Source organism: Platichthys flesus, chromosome 3 (assembly GCF_949316205.1).
Source record: "Platichthys flesus chromosome 3, fPlaFle2.1, whole genome shotgun sequence".
Lineage (NCBI taxonomy): Eukaryota > Metazoa > Chordata > Actinopteri > Pleuronectiformes > Pleuronectidae > Platichthys > Platichthys flesus.
This window is the reverse complement of record NC_084947.1, coordinates 7,882,029-7,901,082: the sequence shown is the minus strand read 5'-3', so window position 1 is coordinate 7,901,082 and position 19,054 is coordinate 7,882,029. Positions and strand designations below refer to the sequence as shown.

Sequence of the window (19,054 nt, the reverse complement as noted above, 5' to 3'; positions counted from 1 at the left end):
AGTTAGCTAGCTGAAATATGTGCTCCTCCTGGTTATAATATCTGTAGTGATCTAAGACTCTCAGTTATTTTTTTATGAAAATCAGTGGAGTGATCACAGCCATAGAGAGTTCATTTTAAATTGCTGCTTTTTTGTCTGATGGTTCACATTAAATCAAATTGTAGTGGAGACAAAAATTGAACTTATTATGCTCTTAAAGAACTTAAACTCTCTCTTTCACAGAAGTCACTCGCTGACATTCTGTATTTTATTGACCCTATGTGTGACACAGCTGCTCTTATCCCTGAACGTTGGAAGCTTGTTACTTGTGTTCATTGCCATAGAAATGTCATCCATTCACTCTGTTTAACATTGTGACCGTGGCTCCCGTAGAAAGCACTTTAGCATGCTGCCCTCAACGCATGAATAAGACTTGTGCATACAGTCGACAAGACATTGTTGACTCATCCCTCACGTGTTATAAGCTCAAATATTTTCAGCATTATGTCCAGGGGCTATGCAAATGTTTTGTTGATGTTATGGTTTATAGAGAAGTCTATGGATTAACCCTCATTATTCACCATCTAAAATGTCAAGTTAGTTATTTCCATTAGGTTTATTTACATTCAATCCTTTTCTTTTTGCAACAAATTGTTGCTTTTAAAGCCCAATTGACTTATTGCTTGGCTGATAAAAATGTACCAATATGAGCCTTTCACAGGTACATCAGTATAACATCGCTGAATAATAAACTGTGTGAAATTATGTATATATTTATGTCAAAATGTATTTACATTTTCTTTATTCAAGTTAAGTTTATTTGGCTGTGTTACGTACAATTTTTGTTAAAGGAAGTTACACTTTCTGCATACATTTAAATGAAAATATAATTTGTGTTATGATGAATTGTTTCACTCTGCATCAGAAAACATGTATTGATTTATAGTGGGTTGCATTTTCTTTTCTCTGCTGACAGATTGCAGCTTCCTATGGAAGCATTGTGTGCATCTTTGAGCCTGTTCAGCACCCAGATCAAAAAGATCCACCATTGACTGTGAGTAGTCTGCATCCTTCTCCAATTACAGCGTGGTCATGCATGCAGTCACATCATCCTGAACAAGACATTTCTCTTTCAGGGGCTGCTCTTGTACAATTTGACACACATCAGAATATTTTCACTCTAATCTTGTAAGAAAGTCACCAGGGAAGAGCAAATATTTGAAACACGTATACACATTCTTGCTGAAATATCCTTTCAAATCTTGCAGTCATTTTCTCATTTACTATTTATACCTACTCTTTATTCAGTGCAGACTTCAGAAATTTGCCATTTCTGTGCAAACAGCTTTGTGTCAAAGAATAGTCTCATGGGATGGAACAATTTTACCATCACTGCTCTCATTGCAGAAGTGTCCTGCTGTAACTGTTGCTGTCAATGTGGCCTGATCACATGTGGATCACATGAGAGCAGCCTCACTGCTGGTTCTAGTTCTGCAGTTGTAACTGGTAGTAGAAGTTATTGATCCCATTTTAACATTAATGTTTTGCGTATTTTTTCTCTGCAGAAGTTGAACTGCCAATGGCAGAAGACGGGTCAGTTTGTATTACATTCTATGGTACGGAACCTTGCCTGGCACCCCACAGGTAATCAATGTAACACAACCGTACCAAAATAACAATGATGTCCTCGAAAAAGTGTTGAATTGGTGAATCTCTCAGATTTGCCTTCATGTATCTTTTAATTGTCTATGCAGGTAGCACTCTCCTAACAGGCTCTACTAGCCTCCAGTTGTGGTCTCATGTTGATGGAGTGAAAGATGAAGCTGAAGAATGGGGAAAGAAGGAAGAAATGACCATGAGAGACTCTCATTGTTCCTGGAGGTGTATCTGGCAGAGCAAGTAAGAACTAAGGAAAACTTTTAAATGGGGATTTTGCCAAGGAAATGTTTACTGAAATGTTCTTTAATTTCTGACAGTATCAACACAATTTTTTAACTTATTTACTAATTATAGTATACTATAATAAAACTAGTTTATTCCATTACTTCTACATTCAACTTTGAATGCATATGCATCGTTTTATATAAACTTGTTTTATTCTGTCTTAAACCGTTGTCTTGTATCAGAGAATATAGACGTATGTGGTAGTCTGTAGTGTGTTATTAGTATTAAAATGTAATCTCATATTTTTTCTTTTTCAAAAGGACAGCCTCTCCAGTCAGTTTAATGAGGTTCTCACCTGATGGGGATTTCTTTGCTACTGCTGGACAAGTAAGTGGCTTTAACAGGAGTTGCCAAACCTGTTTGTAGTGTGATGCTAGCTATCCTATGTCATGCTAGCATTCTTCATTTAGTATGAGCAGTAATTACACTGTAATTGTAGGGTTAGGGTTAAGTAACTTACTGCTTTCCCTTAGTGTGTTCACTTTTTTCACAATGGCTTTAAATTATAATTCCACACCCTAAATCACAACGTCACTCTCGTCTCCAGGATGACTGCTTAGTCAAGGTCTGGTACAGCACCAGTAAGTGGAAGTCAGGTGTTTCCAGACTCTTCATTCCTGCACATCCCAGTGTCAATGTCCAGGGAGAGCTGGCCTTCTCCTTTGTCTACCTGGCTCACCCCCGTTCTGTTACCGGCTTCTCATGGAGGAAGACCAGCACGAGCATGCCACGGTATTGACACTGTTCAAGCATTATTTGACAGCCCTCCTCTCTGCAGCCATGATTAATTCATCTTCTCACTTGGCTAATATTGACTTTAGTCTACACTGCTGACAGTAGCAGTAAGAAAAGTACATGTCAACAGACATTAGTTAACGTTTAGGTAGTCCTTTCAGCAGTAGATAAAATACTTAATGCCTGACAAATATGACTGACCTTCAGCAGACTTCAGCCTAACCTTACTGTTATTATCCTTCTCCCTTCCCTTTTCCTTCCTCTCTCCTAAAAGAGGTGCAGTGTGTAATGTTCTGCTCACCAGCTGTAAGGACAGCGTGTGTCGGCTCTGGGCAGAGACGCTGTTGCCCGGTGACAGCCTCCTGAACGGTCCCCACGAAAACCACAGCTCTGGCCAACACAGTGACACACTCAGATGTGCCGGTCCTACGAGAAAACACGCCTGTAACGGAAAGACCCAAGGAAATACAGCACAGGAGGTAAGAGACTCTAATGTCACTTTAACAGTTGCCCTGTTTATTAGAGGACCCTTGTGCAGACAGAAAGCAGTTCATTGCTTTGGCCATTTGGGGGATTGAAGTAAGAGGTGCTGTTAATTCGCAATACACTTATAATTTATCTTCGAATGGGCAAAATATGATAAATATTTCTCATCATTTCAGCAACTTTAACTGAAGTGTTGTCATATTGTCTCCAAAACCGTTTTAACCAAGTCTTATAATGTTAAACTAAGAAAAAAAGAGGACCTCAATAATAACAACCTAAATAGCATCATAGAATTTAAGTTAAAAATCTATACTTTAATGTCAGTATTTACTAATATGTATTACAGGCTGTATGCTTGTGTATTACCTCTAAAATCATTTTGCAGATATTAAATTGTTACATGTTCAAAACTTCCTACTTGGATATAAATGAATAAATAAATACCATAAAATGCACAGATTAAGTAAGTTTTATAAATTGTCTTCTTAAAGCATTGTAAGAACATATTTAATATTTATATTAGCTTAAAACTTTCATGCTTTAATGTGTAAAACCTTATCACTTTGGGAATGTCATATTTTTTGGCTACAAAATACAGAAAGAAATGCCATAATTTGTCTTTGTTGTGGGGAAGAAATGTGCACAAATAACCCTGAAATAGAAGCCAGACCACTATATTTTCAACGCTGCTGATGCATGTCATTAGGGAACTGCAGAGATGAGAGAAAAAGAGCAAAGGGAGACTGGAGAAGGAGATAGAAATATAACTGGGGCTTAGTGGAGTTAAAAGGGAAAATTAATTGGCTATCAGACATGAAAAAACTTTCTGAAGCTTTGTCGAGGGCTTAAGAGAATCAGGGAAGAATATTGGCCTCCTTTCCGTGTTCTATAAAACACTTGAACATTATAACTTTGACTTCTGATGGTTGTTTTTCTGTTTCATTCTGCTGCTGCTAGCTCACCTTCAACGGTAGTGTCGTCTGTGACCAAGGTTGTTGCTGGCTGTGAGGCCTCTGTAGGCCCCAAAGACAGTGTTAAAATCCATTTTAATATGTACATTTAAATGTCCATGTTTAAATAGATCTCACTGGCACTTAACAGAGCCCAGAGCACATAAGATTACAAGAAAAATAGGTATGCAAATGTCTGTACTTTGCCTTGAGGAGAGTCTGCAAGAGTAGATGTGTGGAATTATTCATTAGAACTCACAGACTGGGCGGGTTGATCCAGGCTGTAGTCTGAGGTAATTCTCTCCCTCCCCAACTCAAGGGATGGACAATACAGAGAAAGCACTTAAACTGCAATCGCCTACAATCAAATGTTTCTACTTGGATAACTTAAACCAATTAGAAGTACGTGTGTCTCCTTTTTACACGTCAATGTGAGACACCCACTCTCAAATAGTCTCTTTACACTCATTTCTTTTTCATAACCGCAACAAACAAAAATTTGACATGAATTTAAAGATGATCTGTATTTGAGATTAAGATTTCATGTTACAGGTTTAATCTTGTCATGAGCATTCACAGAGGCTCAAATATAGAACTGTATATCTGAATGACAAATGAACCCAAAGTACTTAACCTAAGTACTAATTTAAGTTTTAAGCCCCATCTCTCATATCCACTCTCCAGGCTTGCGGTTTCCTTCCATTTCTGTTCCGTAGACAAATTTGGCTGTAAAACTTGAATGTCTTTTAACATCCGTAACATCAAATTAAATTCACACCCTAATGCAGAGTAGCTTTGTTCAGGCTGGGAGGAGTATCCTTGTTAGTAAGTACAACTTGAATCATTCACAATAACAAAAAGCCGGTTTGACCGGCATTTCTCTGTGTGTGTTTACCTATGGTTTGTCACTACACTGACCCACCCTATACAACACCTGCTTTTCAGGTTATTTACATTTTTGGGGATCATTTTTTTATTCTATCATTTCTTTTAATGTAAATACTATCATAAGCCAGGGAAAAAAGCATGTTGGCCTAAATCTAAGGCAGACTCTCAACCCAAGTTTGATAAGAAACAACATAGTTTTACTGTCTGCTTTAAATTATTAATGTTTTCTTCACAGTTGAGTTTTCAAGAATCATGGCACTTGTCCTCTTACCAGGACGTACCCCAACCCTCCCTGATTGGGTGCATGTCCAGCCATCAGAGCTGCCACTACAACCACAAGAGGATCAACAGCAACATGCCCCATGCCAACGCTCTCTGCCACTTCCACATTGCTGCCAGCATCAACCCAGCCACAGGTTAGAATCAAAAACTGACCTTTCTCTTACTAGTTGTTGATGGTTGATCAAAATTTAGTGAAGTATTAAAGGTGATGATATTTCAAACATGTGATGGATGCAAAACTGAAAGAATATAAATATCTTAGGATGATAAAGAGGTGCTTTATAGATATGATGAGACACAGACAAAGAAGTCAACTTGTTAAGACAGACATTTTATAGCTTTTTGGTGATAAGAGGCGACACTGATGTCAGTTGTAACTAAAAACCGCAGATTCATATGCCCTGTCTCCTGAATGCTCGACGTTATCCCTCACCTCAACGTTCTGGATATTTTCCAGTTTTGAGCGTTTCTTTCTCCTGCTGCGCTCTACATATGTGAAAAGGCAAAATCCAGATGATTAGCATAATTCATGTCAAGAAATGCCTTAACAGTCCAGCAACATATTAGTTATTTGTAAACCATAGAGGCTAAATCAAGTCTCGTTTGAATAAGGTCAGTAGTGGGTCAGAGGGCTTCAGCTCTTTCTTTTGGCAAAAAGGACTGTAAATGTTGTTCATTGCCCGAGGTTGTTTAACATGCCAGTGTGTTTCCCTTCCCTCACGGAAGCTGCTCACAGAAATTGGAAGTTATTTTCATTTTGTTCCTCTCTATTTTTTTAGGGTAGCTTAATTTGACCTGAATTGCGGCCGAATCTCCTTCAGCCTTTAATTCCTGTAGGCTCGTATTTGTATGCTTGAATTATGTTTAAGCATATTTCAAACCATGCTCATATTCATGGAAGTTTATTTTCTCCAGCATGCCCCCGAACTAATGGAATGCAAATCCCTGTTATTATTCACCTTTTAGTCTAAAGGTTGTAATGTCTTTACTGCAGACATTCCTCTGCTGCCCTCAATCTCCTCTCTGAGTGCCGCAGATGACGACGAACCTGGAGGTCCTTTTACCGTCCACTGGCTGAACAACAAAGAGCTTCACTTCACTTTAGCTATGGAAGTCTTCCTGCAGCAGCTCAGAGGCAGCCTGGAGCAACAGAATGGCTGCTCCCATGAAGGTACAGGCAAATATTTGGATTAGGCCAACAGTTTATTTGAAGGAGTGTGGATAAGAAGCTGGAGCAGAACTGTCAAAACATATGGTGTCCTGCTTTGTTTTTCATACTGAACACTGATCTGCATTCTCCACCCAGAGCCTGAGGATGAGGATGAGGATAACTCTGATGACGAGGACACTAGGAGCAGACCAGCTGACCCCCAAGGACCTGAGGGTGGGGAGCTTCCTCTGGCAGCAGTGGAGCACCAGGTGGACGTGCTGTTAGAGGAGTGGAATAAAGGGGCAGACATGTTGTTCAGTATTCACCCCATGGACGGCTCCCTGTTAGTCTGGAATGTGGACTGGTTGGATGAATACCAGCCAGGGATGTTCAGACAAGCTCAGGTACATTGACTGTGATGTGCTTCATATTTATGTAAAATAATTGAATCCACAAAGATTGATAATGAAAAAAAGAAACATGAAATTTTATGATAGGAAACAACAGTAAAGCAAATGTCAATTAAATGTTTTACCTAATGATTTAATCATCACTGTAAATTAAGTAGATTTTCATTTTGTTCACTCTTTCAAATGTCTGGTTTGTATTCAAATTTTCAAAGAGTGCTTCTCAGTGACAGCATCAATTCATCATCTCAGTCAGGCTGTGAATCATTTTGACAGTCGCGATGGTCCGGCTCCTATTCTAATGGCTTCTCAACCAGCCGCTCAGACAATTACATTCTAATTATGTGTGATTTCATATCAAATTCCGGCCTGCATTTTTATTAGCAGTGAAATAATGAGAATCTCTTGACGTGGCAGTTACTCAGTCGGGCAAAGCAGCAAATAGAATCCCAAGTTTCATTACCATTCAGGTTGATTAAGCCTGTCTGCTTTGATAAGATGAAACAGACAGGATCCTACTTTTATTTTTAGCTTGAGTATTGTTGAACATATCCTTTTTTACATATGTGAAGGTGCAAATACAGGAAAAGTCTCCATTATTGTCTTTGTGACTCACTTTTTGTCAGATATTCACTTGTCGCTCAAATTCAGAAAGAAGAACAGAAGAATGTGAGCCTTTTGTTTTGAGCTCACCCTTTTTTATAAAATGGGTTCACGATCTTCAGTGCCATCTGTGTCAAATTCCGTGTCCACATGGGACGTTTTTCTGTTCCTGAAGTGAAAATAAATGATTGTCAAAATCCTTTTTAACACTCAGAGCTGAAAAGTTTGAGTTGTGAAAGATTTCATTGCTCTGATTTCCCTCTTCCTCCTTCAGGTGTCGTTTGTGTCCCGTATCCCTGTGGCATTCCCTGCTGGTGATGCCATCTCCCTGAGCCACAGCGTTGTTATGTATGCCTGCAACAAGAACGTGGATCTGGCTATCCAACACGGCAGACAACGACCGTCTGGGAGCACATTGCCTCAAGCTAAATCTGCTCTAATAAGCTACAGAGATCAAGGAAAAACTCTGCCAAGCAGTAGCCTTCGACTCAGCATTTTCACCCCCAATGTCCTTATGATCTCCAAACACGCTGATGGTTCCCTGAACCAGTGGGCAGTAAGTTTTGCAGAGGACTCTGCTTTCTCCACTGTCCTTAGCGTCTCACACAAGTCACGGTACTGTGGCCACCGTTTCCACCTCAACGACCTGGCCTGTCACTCGTTACTCCCGCTCCTCCTCACCACCTCACACCACAACGCCTTGAGGACACCAGAGGTAGACAGCATTCTGGCTCCTCCAGAGGTTATTTCAACATCACTGCCCCGTGGTTCACGGGCCAGCCGGCTGTCCCTCGGTGTGGTTTCCCAAGATCCAAATGCAATCTACAGTGAGCTGATTTTATGGAGAGTGGACCCTGTTGGCCCGCTGTCTCTGTCAGGCGGGGTCTCTGAGCTCGCAAGGATCAATTCCCTCCATGCATCAGCATTCGCTAACGTTGCCTGGTTGCCCACACTCATTCCCAGCAGCTGTTTAGGTGAGAAAATGTTTTTAGGATTTCTCTGCTTTGACATTTTAATGAGAACAGCACCATCATCATAATATGTTTGTTTACCAAACACTTATTTTGGTCCAGTTATATGAAGGAACATCATGAATATCACCTTAATAATCTTCTCATTTGTAAAATATATTTAACCTTATTATTCTGGATTTTTTTGTCTTTTGATTGTATGTTTACTTTGAGAAACAAGCTTAATACCAGTCTTCATTTTGTTTCCCTCTTTTAGGTGTATACTGTAACTCGCCCAGCGCCTGCTTTGTGGCCAGTGACGGCCACTCACTCAGGCTGTATCAGGCCGTTATCGAAGCCAAGAAACTCCTAGGTGAACTCTCCAACCCTGAGATCTCAGTAAGTCCTCCAATGTATTAATACCTTCAACTGTTATCAGGTGATTTAAGAAGAAGCTATGAATTTGCAGTCTTGCCTCCTAATTAGTGTCAGCCTTGGATTACTTGGTAGAAAAATGACATCAAATAACGTGATAATTAAGACGAATGGCATGTCAGGGATCTCTCTGACCTACTACAGCAGTGTTTAATTCAGCAAAATGTGACATTTGATATTAAGCCTTTATCAACCAAAACAAGATCACTATCTATCTATTGCATCTAAGCTTAATTTTTTTTAATTTAGACTATACGTTGGGCAAAGTAATAGAAAAGTAATGCTATTCTGAAAATGTTAATGTCCTTTCCTCTTCAGAAAAATGTTGGGGAGGTGTTCAACATGATCAGTCAGCAATCCACAGCAAAACCAGGCTGTATAATAGAGCTGGACGCCATTACTGACTTTGTAAGTATAAATAACACCCAAGAGCGTATTCTAAAACATTTGCTTTTTGTTTCTAACTATCTTTGATATTTAAGATATGAACTGAAACTTTACTCCTGAAATAAAACCTTTACTCAACTAAATTTAAAAGCCAAAGATGGAATCTGGAGCATTTGTATAAGAACAGTTGAGCTGTAGAGTTCAGGGTCTCTTCGAAAGGTCTAAACGGGTGCAGAGCAAATCCTTCCTCTTCACCTCAGGCAGCTTGTGAATGTGTTTATGTAGCATTGACACAACTCCCGTCCGTGTTAATGTATTTGCATATTTGCACCCCGGTCGATGAAGTGTTTTGTTCATAGTCTGCATCTGTTACAGTTTGATAGTAGCTTGTGTTGTTCTCTACAGCAGGGAAAGGAGACGCAGCTCCTGCATGTTTTCGAAGAGGATCTGATCCTTGGCAGTGAGAGAACAGAGAGCACACAGGACAATCCTGATTCTCCTCGCACTGGTACAGATAAATTATCTTTTGCTAGCTCAGAAGTTAGATGTATGCTACCTTTCAAACTTCATTATTATTCTCTGTGTGTCTGTGTGTTTTTGCTCTACAGCCTCCGGTGAGCCAACCTTCTCGGCACGTTTTTTCCTGGTGGTGGTCGAAATCACGCCGACAGGTCGTTCCCTCCTCCACATGTGGCATCTCCATCTTGCTGCTCAACCAATCACCATGGGTGGGTAATTTAAAAAGACATTTTAATTCACAATTGCTTAAGGACAGGCCCTATTTTATCTATCACCTTGTTTAATACCTAATGAAATATTTGAATGACAGCTCAAACAACGACTTTAATCCTGAGAAAGGGACAAATACTTGAAGCTCCCTGACAGTATTATGATTTCTGCTAGTGAGCATTCAATATATATAATATGTTATAAAATTTGTCATTTTGTATTGAATATGTATAAACAATAACTTTTGAGGAGCCTAGGAAGTTGTGGACAATCTTTTGAGAATTTTCTGTAAATTAATTAATTAAACTGTAATGGCAGTAAAATTAGAGACCTCTTTCTGTTTGTGTCGTCCCAGAGGAGACCAAGACGGAGAAAGATCCCACCTCAGCTTCTCCCATGAACACATCCCAGTTTGACTTTGACACGTTCAGTTCTCCAGTAGCCCAGAAGAGTAAAACCTGCACTTCCAGTCTGCATAGTGCTTGTCGCCTCATCCTCACAACGCAGAGACTTTACAGCCAAGAGATGGCTCTTCCAGAAGGTGTAGAAGCCATCAGTGTTACACCCTCCGCAGGTGAGCGATAATGGGATCATACATAATGCAAATGATAAAAAGATCCAAGGTGCAGGAGACGTCACAGAACAGCATTTAACGACCCGAAACAAAAATTGCCAATTCAAAGGTTGTCAAATTGCCAGAGTTCTAAATCTGAAAAGAAATTACATTCTTTAACTTAAGATATTAAGAAAAACTTCCTTGGCTAATATTTTATCATCAACCTTCCTCCTAGGTCACTTGAGTGCATCCTGTTCTCTGTCAGCTGGCCGTGTGCCTTATCTCCTTGCTACTTCCTGTTCTGATGGTAAGGTGCGCTTCTGGAGGTGTAATGTTGTGGCGGCAGGACCCTCCAGTATGGACACCTTGTTGTACCAGTGGGAGGAGTGGCCACTCCTGCTGGAGGACAGGTTTCCCAACAGCAGCACAGTAAGTGTGCCAGGTCGCCCCATAGAGGTCAGCTGCTGTCACACAGGACGGATTGCAGTTGCCTACAGGCAGACGCCAAACACATCTTTGAATTCAACACTTCATCTGAACTCTAATGGACTGTTGACGTCTCCTCCTACCCTGGCATCCTCTCCCTATAGCACTCATCTGACCCCAACTCTGACAGTACAGCGTAGCTCAAACCCCATCCCAAGCCCCAACATATTAAACATTAGAGAACCTTTGGTGCACATCAGCATCTTCCAGTGTGAGTCTACTGGTGGTTCACAGTGGATTCTCGATCAGACCATCGTCCTGGACAGCGCAGATCCCACACCTATAAGTGTTACAACTAAAATGGACTTCTCTTTACCTCACGAGAACTGTCTTGGTTCCACTAGTAAGAGCCTTGTTCATTTGGACTGGGTGTCCCAAGAGGACGGGTCACATGTCCTGACTGTTGGTATTGGGACCAAGATTTATATGTACGGCCGTCTTTCTGGGAAACCTCCAGAACTGGGCCTGTCGTCTGAAGCAAGTAGAGAACAGAGCTTGTCTCGTCTAGTTCTGCTTCGATCAGTCGATCTGGTCTCCTCGGTTGAAGGCTCATTACCCATCCCGGTCTCCCTCTCCTGGGTACGAGACGGCATCTTGGTTGTAGGAATGGACTGTGAGATGCACGTCTACTCCCAGTGGCAGCCCCCAACACCACCAAGACCCAGTGCTGTCATTAACCAAGACAACGACATCAGTAGCAGTGTCTCCTCCATTATCTCAGCTGTCAGACAGAGCCAGGAGGAGGTACTCAGTCCTGGTGCTCCAGCGTCTTCACTAGCTCCTCCCAAAAAGGCCTTGACCAGGTCGATGATGAGTCTGGCTCAGAAACTCAGCGGGAAGAGGACGGCCTATGACCTGCCTGTAGAGATGGAAGATTCTGGTCTTTTTGAAGCAGCTCACCAACTCTTCCCCACTCTGCCCCAATACCATCCTGTGCAATTACTGGAGCTCATGGATCTTGGGAAAGTAAGCTTACCCACTTTTTGAGGTTTCTTTACAAAGATTATAAATATTTTTTATTTAATACGTATAACATAATTTGCCTGTCTTCAGGTTCATCGCGCCAAAGCCATCCTCTCTCACCTCGTGAAATGCATTGCCGGAGAAATTGTGCCACTTAAAGACAGTGCTCATCCAGAGAGACGTGTGCGCTCTCGAACCATCGGTGCCAGTGGAAGCACAGCCAGGGATCCAAAGATGTTCAATATCACAGAGAACTCTGCCCCCGACTACACAGAGATAAGCTCCATCCCTCCCCTGCCTCTGTACGCCCTTCTAGCAGCTGATGAGGATATATCACGAAAAACTGGTGGGTATACAAAACGTTGATTGAGGATTATACTAAGTAACTAGGATGGGAAGGATTGAGAGACCATCCTAGTGTTTCATCCTCTTGTTTTCTCTCATCTTGTCTCCGGGGATATTAAGTGACAAGTATGAAAGCTGAAACATGTATACAATAATACAATAATCTGCTCTGTGGTATTTAATTTGATCTGCTGTCTACCCAGCAGGAGGGTATTTTTCCTCAGGTGTTTTATGAATTACACGTCTTATACAATTTAGCTCTGCCTTGTGCCTCCTTACAGATACAGTGAGCAGTGTGAGTGGAGATAGTGGGCACGGTTCCAGTCACACAGATGCTTACGATGAGCTCTTCCATACACCCAGCATAGCGGACCTGGATCCTCTGGAAAACGATGAAGAGGAAACTGGAAACAAGGTCAGTTTCTGTTTGCCTGTTCTTGGTTTCAGGGAATGATGTATTGGTGCCTTGAAATTAAAGACCAGTTCAAATCTTCTGCCTCTCCTTCTTTTATCATTATTTTCTGCTTTATTATTTGTTGTGTATTAAATTAGAAATACTATACATTTAATTTTAGAGACTGTCCTCTGTCCTGTTCTTGTCTGTAGGTTATTGACCTGTCTCAGTACAGTCCCACATACTTTGGTCCAGAACATGCCCAGGTTCTGTCCAGCCACCTCCTTCACTCCAGTTTGCCAGGATTAACTTGTATGGAGCAGATGTCTCTCATGGCGTTGGCCGACACAATTGCTAGCACAAGCACAGACCTCAAGGGCAGCCAGGGCAAAAGCAAAGGTACTGCAGGGAAATCAAAATTTGCACGAAGGTCCTACAAGGACATGTTCTCCATTTCGTAACTAAATGTTATAAAATTGTAAATCAATTAACTGTCTGTTGTTGATTTGCCAGGTGGAGAGACACTGGATGAGTGTGGTCTGAAGTTCCTGCTGGCCGTTAGACTGCACACCTTCCTCTCTACCTCCCTGCCTCCAGCGCACAGAGCACAGCTGCTACGGCAAGGTAGAGAGACTGGGGAGAAACTGTTTTCATTTGGATCATCCCAATGCTGATGTGATTTTTGATACTGTATTTTCAGAAGACTTTTCTAACTTATCGTCCAGATTGCTGCTGAGTGTGACCTGCACTCCTTTAATGATAGCCTAAGTGCACACTTAGATTTTAGTCAAGCCATAGCCAATTTATCATACTTAAGAATCTCATTGAGCAAGGTACTTAATCTGTGTCTACTCAATGATTTGAATATATGGATCCGACTGTGCCTCTGTATTTACTGTACATCTACATCTATGTTGATATTCTCCCTACAAAGTACAAAATTCAATATACAACATTCCCCATTTTCCACATGTCTCTTTCTACTATCTACAGGCCTGTCAACATGTCACTATGCCTGGGCCTTCCACTCTGAAGCTGAGGAGGAGCTGATGAACATGCTCCCTGCCCTACAGAAGGGGGAGACCACCTGGCCTGAGCTCCGCTCCATGGGTGTGGGCTGGTGGCTGCGCAGCACCAACAAGCTACGCAGGTGTATTGAAAAGGTGAGGCTGCTAATGTCAATCAGTTTTCATTCTCAATTAAGGAGCCAGTGCTTCAATCTGAAGCAGTGAACTGGTGCCAATTCAGATAAAATAGGATTGATACGTACGAAGTACAAATTTACAGGTTGTACTCTGAACTCACACATTCAGTTTGCATTCATATTCACTGTTAACTTAATCTCTACTATTTTGATTAGTGGATTTAATTTTCTTTATCCTTTTCAATAGTGAACAGAATATTGTTTTAAACAGCTGCTCTGACTCTAAGCAACTTATTGATCAAACAAATTTTAATAAGGATTTTCTTATTTTCTCTAAGAAACGTGAACAGAATAATTTAGAGTGATAACCTTATCTACTGAGGGTTTCATTATAAATATTTTTTTGTCATTTAGGGTAAAAATGACATTCTCTCGAGGTCGGTTTAGAATGCAGCATTAAAATGGAATATAAGCTCCTCCCTGAGTTTGATCCACAAAGCACAAACTTTTTTCTGTGGATAAGACTGCAGACTGAGGAAGCGTGAGCTGAATATATATTTTTCTTCTTTGTTTTGTCAGGTTGCCAAGGCTTCTTTTCTGAGGAGCAACGATCCACTGGATGCAGCTATGTTTTACCTCGCAATGAAAAAGAAGGCAGTGGTCTGGGGATTGTACAGGTAGGCAGAAGTGACAGTATGTTTCACATTGAAAAACCAAATGCACATACAGTCATCAAAATAGTTTCCCTTTGTCTGATAACTGAAGGTGTATGACAGCAGTTTTCAATCCATAACTACGTTCTCTCCAGGTCTCAGAACAATGCCAAAATGACAGAATTTTTCCGCAACAACTTCACCGAGGACCGGTGGAGAAAAGCAGCATTGAAAAATGCCTTTTCACTATTGGGAAAGCAGCGCTTCCAGCATTCTGCAGCATTCTTTCTTCTAGCTGGCTCCCTGAAGGATGCTGTTGAGGCAAGTGGAAATAGACATGATACATGATATGATGTTTGCAAGAAGCCCATGTTCCTTCAGCTGCAATTGTCACTTTCTAGCCAGCTAAACCTCAGAGACCTTGATCTCAGAATAAGACAAGTCATATTCATGCAGGCAGTCCTTGATATAGCAGAAACACCAGATTCACACAAAGAGATCATGTGACCAGTGGATCCTTATTATTATTATTCTAACAGTTACATTTATTCCCTGTGGTGTCACCACTAATAAAGCGCATGGTTCTCATCTTTTTACTCGCAAATCATAAGGGCAGATTCTGGTCATCTTCTGTACTTGACCTTTTATTCATCCAGGTTACTTCTGTTTAGAAAATCCCTGAAGCAATGAGTCACATTATTTCATCAGCGTGGGTAACTGGAGCTTCTCTAAGCACTTTATGGAAATGAGCATTACCCGGGCAATGGGCTATCATTGACTTTGTTTAGTTTTCTCTGGCTGGGAGGTAGTCTCATTGAAATGCCTCTCACAATTTAACAGTCAGAAGTGAAGAGAACAATTCAGACATGCCCACTAACTCGTCTCTTCGAGCAGAGTTTCATTTATTTTGTTCAATAAAGTTCAATAAAAATGAATGGATAAGAAAGCAATAAATTCAGTGGATCGTTAAGCTCCACTACTTTCCTTTTTATCCAGATAATATTCAATTTGTCAGCTTATGTCTTGTCTCACCTATTCAGTCTTTTGACAATAGCTCAGACTCAGATTTTCAAATGATGACTGACTTTGCCTTACTTATTCCTCCCATAGGTGTGTATAGAGAAATTGCAGGACCTGCAGCTGGCTCTGGTGATCTCCAGATTGTATGAGTCTGAGTTTGAGACGTCATCAACCTACAAAAAGATCCTGCAGAGACACGTTCTGGGTCACGACAAACAGGTACCTATACCTTAGGGATGTCACAGCGTCCACATTGCATAAAACAACTCAGCATTCTTTAAAGGATAATAAGCTGCAGAAACCAGAGTGAGACATTTTAAATCTCTGTATATTTCAGATTTCAGCCCACCAGGACCCGTTCCTGCGGAGCATGGCTCACTGGGTTCTGGAGGACTACAGCAGAGCCTTGGACACCTTAATTGAGCAGCCTGCCACCAGCAACAGCTCCAGGTCCACTGAGAGCAAATGTGTCACTGGTAGGTCTGCAGGGAATCTGTTTATATCTACATATGTGCAAGGGAGAATTTGGAATAGTACAATTTGTAACTGCAATCCACACATTTATGTTTTCAATTAATAATCTAATGAGTTTACTTTTACCCAACTTGTGTACTTGAACCTAGCACACCACCCTCTGATTGTTTACTTCAGATTATTAGTAAGCAAAGGAAAGAATGCTTTTAATGCCAATGCATTTTTTAAATAATAATTAAAAAAAATGATGCGTAGCAACACTTATTTGATAGATATTAGTAGTTTAAAGAAATATTTCCGTGATATAATTTATAAACGTTTGCTAAAACCTTCTTTTAATTAGTTAAAATCCAGTGGGAGTTACCTCAGACTGTAATTTGACACTGAGGTTGAATCCTCTGCTTTCACTAAACGCCTCCACTGTGCAGTTATTTTTGGTCCTTTTAAGTTCATGAAATAAGTAATTGCACCCTACTGGACACGGATGGCCACTTAATTGAAGAAAATATGTGAGGCTTGCCTGAAGAATAGATGAAGAACTGAACTTAATATGAACCTTATTTTGACTTAAGAGCCAAACCAGTCCCAGATTAACATCCCTGTGCTACATGTGTCTCATAAATGACGTCCCCAAACCACGGCTAATGTGCTTACAGAGAAACCAAAAACTGAATATGCTTCTTCTGTTAGACAGGGTGTGCTTTCTTTATCCTGTGGTCACGATGAGTTGTTTGGTCCTTTGACAGGGTCGCATGAACAACTTGGTGAACTTAATACATCACTTTTTTGATCCTGACAAAGCTGCAACACACTTTCAGTCAGACAGCAGACATTTCAGGACCTGGTTATATAATTGAGCTTGTTCTCATAGACTCTAGTAAAAGCGGTAAAGATGGCAGATATTTTCCAATTCTAAGTCATTAAAAAAAACAATCTTTCACAGGTTCCTTTTCTGTGGCTACATGCAACCCTGAAGTTTTCAACTTTTACACCTACCTCCGCACACACCCACTTCTCCTTCGCCGCCATTTTGGCTCGTCAGACAAGGCTAAAGTTGGTCTGACTGCTGAGGGTCGCCGGGCTGACTCCATTAGCCTGGAGGAGAGAAGACTGTTCTTTACTGCTGCATATGCACATTTACAAGCTGGCTGCCCCATGCTTGCACTTGAAGTTCTCTCCAAGATGCCCAAAGTCCACAAGCATTCCAAACTCCTGAATCAGGAGGATACAGGAATCACCGCTGAGCTCAGTGCTGGGAGTAAAGATGGCCAAGCATCAGACTGGTCCCAGCCGTCTCTGAATGGCTACGAGTCAGATGGGAACAGCTTGTCCAACAGTAAATCTGATTCGGTGTTGAGTTTTGATTGGAGCCAGCCATCACTGACACTACCAGGGGACGCCCTGGAGCTGAAGTGGGACAGCGACAAAGATGATGAAGAAGAGGATGAGGACGAAGAGGATATTAAAAATGCTAACACCGGAACAATCGCAGACAGCAGCAATGTGTTCCAGGACCCACAGGACGCCATGTCACCGCTAATGGAGACAGTGATCGGGGAGGACAGTGAAGACAGCAATGACTTCCTGGCGCCATCTGATGACATCTTGGTGGCTCAGCTGAAGTTTACTGCCTGCTTGAAGATTATGACCAACGAGCTGCGGACGCTGTCGACGGGGTACGAAGTCGATGGGGGGAAGCTGCGTTACCAGCTCTACCAGTGGTTAGAAAGAGAGGTAATTTAAAGCAGCATTTTAATATTTACAGACTTAAAGGTCACATACATAAATATCCATCTGTGAAACTGTATCCTGGCTGCAAAACTTTCATAACTTGCAAAACTCCCACATCTCTGCCGTCTTCTTGTTCACTGGTTTTCTATCATCGTGTGTTAATAACCCCTGTGGTTTCCTCTTATTGAGTTGTTTACCTTCTCCTGTTGAAGCCGCTTGACGTTTTGGTGAAATGTTTTGCTTTCGCTGCCATGCATGGATGATAAATTACTTCTTGATAAATTGATTTCAGGATAAAAATTCTGTTTTCCCCAGGTGGTGGCTCTTCAGCGTTGCTGCAGCTACAAGCCCTGCCTGCCAGAGCTGTCTGCCCAGGGTGATGGCTGTGTTTCTGGGCTGGCGGAGGAAGAGGAACCGGTATGTACAGATTTTTTTGATGTTCATGAGGGAAGAGAAATCATTGCAACACTTCCAGTATTAGAAAGTTAAAACATTAGCAGATTTTGTCATGTTCGGGGAAACAGGGGTTCTATTGAAGAGTTTGCTGCACCAGTCTTCATTTGATCTCCGATTGTATTCTATGGGTTATAAAAACTGTCAATTTCTCTTTCTTTTTCTACTGTTGATTCAGTTTTAGCAGCAAACCTTTTCATAACAGTTCATAATTACATTTAAAAGAGATTTATTGTTGTCAGTAGATTAATGTGTATTTTTGTTTCTGCTTTATTTTGTTTGTGGGGCTTTTATCTGAGGCAGTCGGATAACATCTGCACATTAACAGGGATCTTGATTGTTTTGTCAATAGTAAACCTAATACAGTCAAAATGTTTTTCCAGCCTGGGAGCCCTCGTGGTGACAGCCAGAGGAGCAGGAGACACTGGCTGCAGAGTAACCAGCCCTTACTGAGGATGTTTCTTAGCTACTGCAGCTTACATGGCTCCCACGGCGGAGGACTGGCTTCTGTACGCATGGAGCTCATATTGCTTCTTCAGGAGTCTCACCAGGTGACGAAAACACACACAGGCAAACACTAAAAGCTTCTGACAAACAGAACATCACATTCTTTTTTGTGGCATCCAAATTAGGCTCTGTCGCAATTCTCCCTATGCAACTATTGCATTTGATTTTTATTTTGCTGTTGCTGATGATAGTGATCAAACAATTCAATATATCTCTTGGTACTTGGTTGACAATTTGTTGAATAGAAAATATTAAATAATGATTTTTAGCAGGAGTAATTTGTCTTGTGCTGCAGTTTCTTTTGATTATTGTCTGTACATTTGTAATGAGTAGATAAATAGATTGATGTACTTTATTCTTCCCAATTTGGAAAAAGATTGTATATCAACTGCACGTCAAGGGC

The 19,054-nt window shown here is 41.1% G+C and overlaps 1 protein-coding gene across 2 annotated transcripts in view; it reads left to right on the top strand.

The window, feature by feature from the left end:
• Positions 1 to 19,054, top strand: part of LOC133940445 (dmX-like protein 1) — a 44,635-nt gene that overhangs the window by 5,300 nt on the left and 20,281 nt on the right. For both annotated transcript variants that reach the window (XM_062381644.1, XM_062381643.1), the window contains exons 4-31: positions 956 to 1,033; positions 1,545 to 1,623; positions 1,734 to 1,878; positions 2,184 to 2,250; positions 2,471 to 2,655; positions 2,933 to 3,137; positions 5,218 to 5,398; positions 6,259 to 6,435; positions 6,571 to 6,818; positions 7,699 to 8,398; positions 8,652 to 8,773; positions 9,128 to 9,217; positions 9,602 to 9,704; positions 9,805 to 9,924; positions 10,281 to 10,499; positions 10,717 to 11,933; positions 12,021 to 12,276; positions 12,557 to 12,690; positions 12,882 to 13,068; positions 13,183 to 13,293; positions 13,663 to 13,832; positions 14,393 to 14,490; positions 14,622 to 14,787; positions 15,577 to 15,705; positions 15,824 to 15,962; positions 16,904 to 17,694; positions 18,007 to 18,108; positions 18,528 to 18,695. In XM_062381644.1, the coding sequence (XP_062237628.1) occupies positions 956 to 1,033; positions 1,545 to 1,623; positions 1,734 to 1,878; positions 2,184 to 2,250; positions 2,471 to 2,655; positions 2,933 to 3,137; positions 5,218 to 5,398; positions 6,259 to 6,435; positions 6,571 to 6,818; positions 7,699 to 8,398; positions 8,652 to 8,773; positions 9,128 to 9,217; positions 9,602 to 9,704; positions 9,805 to 9,924; positions 10,281 to 10,499; positions 10,717 to 11,933; positions 12,021 to 12,276; positions 12,557 to 12,690; positions 12,882 to 13,068; positions 13,183 to 13,293; positions 13,663 to 13,832; positions 14,393 to 14,490; positions 14,622 to 14,787; positions 15,577 to 15,705; positions 15,824 to 15,962; positions 16,904 to 17,694; positions 18,007 to 18,108; positions 18,528 to 18,695 (6,387 nt within the window). The remainder of the gene's footprint in view (positions 1 to 955; positions 1,034 to 1,544; positions 1,624 to 1,733; positions 1,879 to 2,183; positions 2,251 to 2,470; positions 2,656 to 2,932; positions 3,138 to 5,217; positions 5,399 to 6,258; positions 6,436 to 6,570; positions 6,819 to 7,698; positions 8,399 to 8,651; positions 8,774 to 9,127; positions 9,218 to 9,601; positions 9,705 to 9,804; positions 9,925 to 10,280; positions 10,500 to 10,716; positions 11,934 to 12,020; positions 12,277 to 12,556; positions 12,691 to 12,881; positions 13,069 to 13,182; positions 13,294 to 13,662; positions 13,833 to 14,392; positions 14,491 to 14,621; positions 14,788 to 15,576; positions 15,706 to 15,823; positions 15,963 to 16,903; positions 17,695 to 18,006; positions 18,109 to 18,527; positions 18,696 to 19,054) is intronic.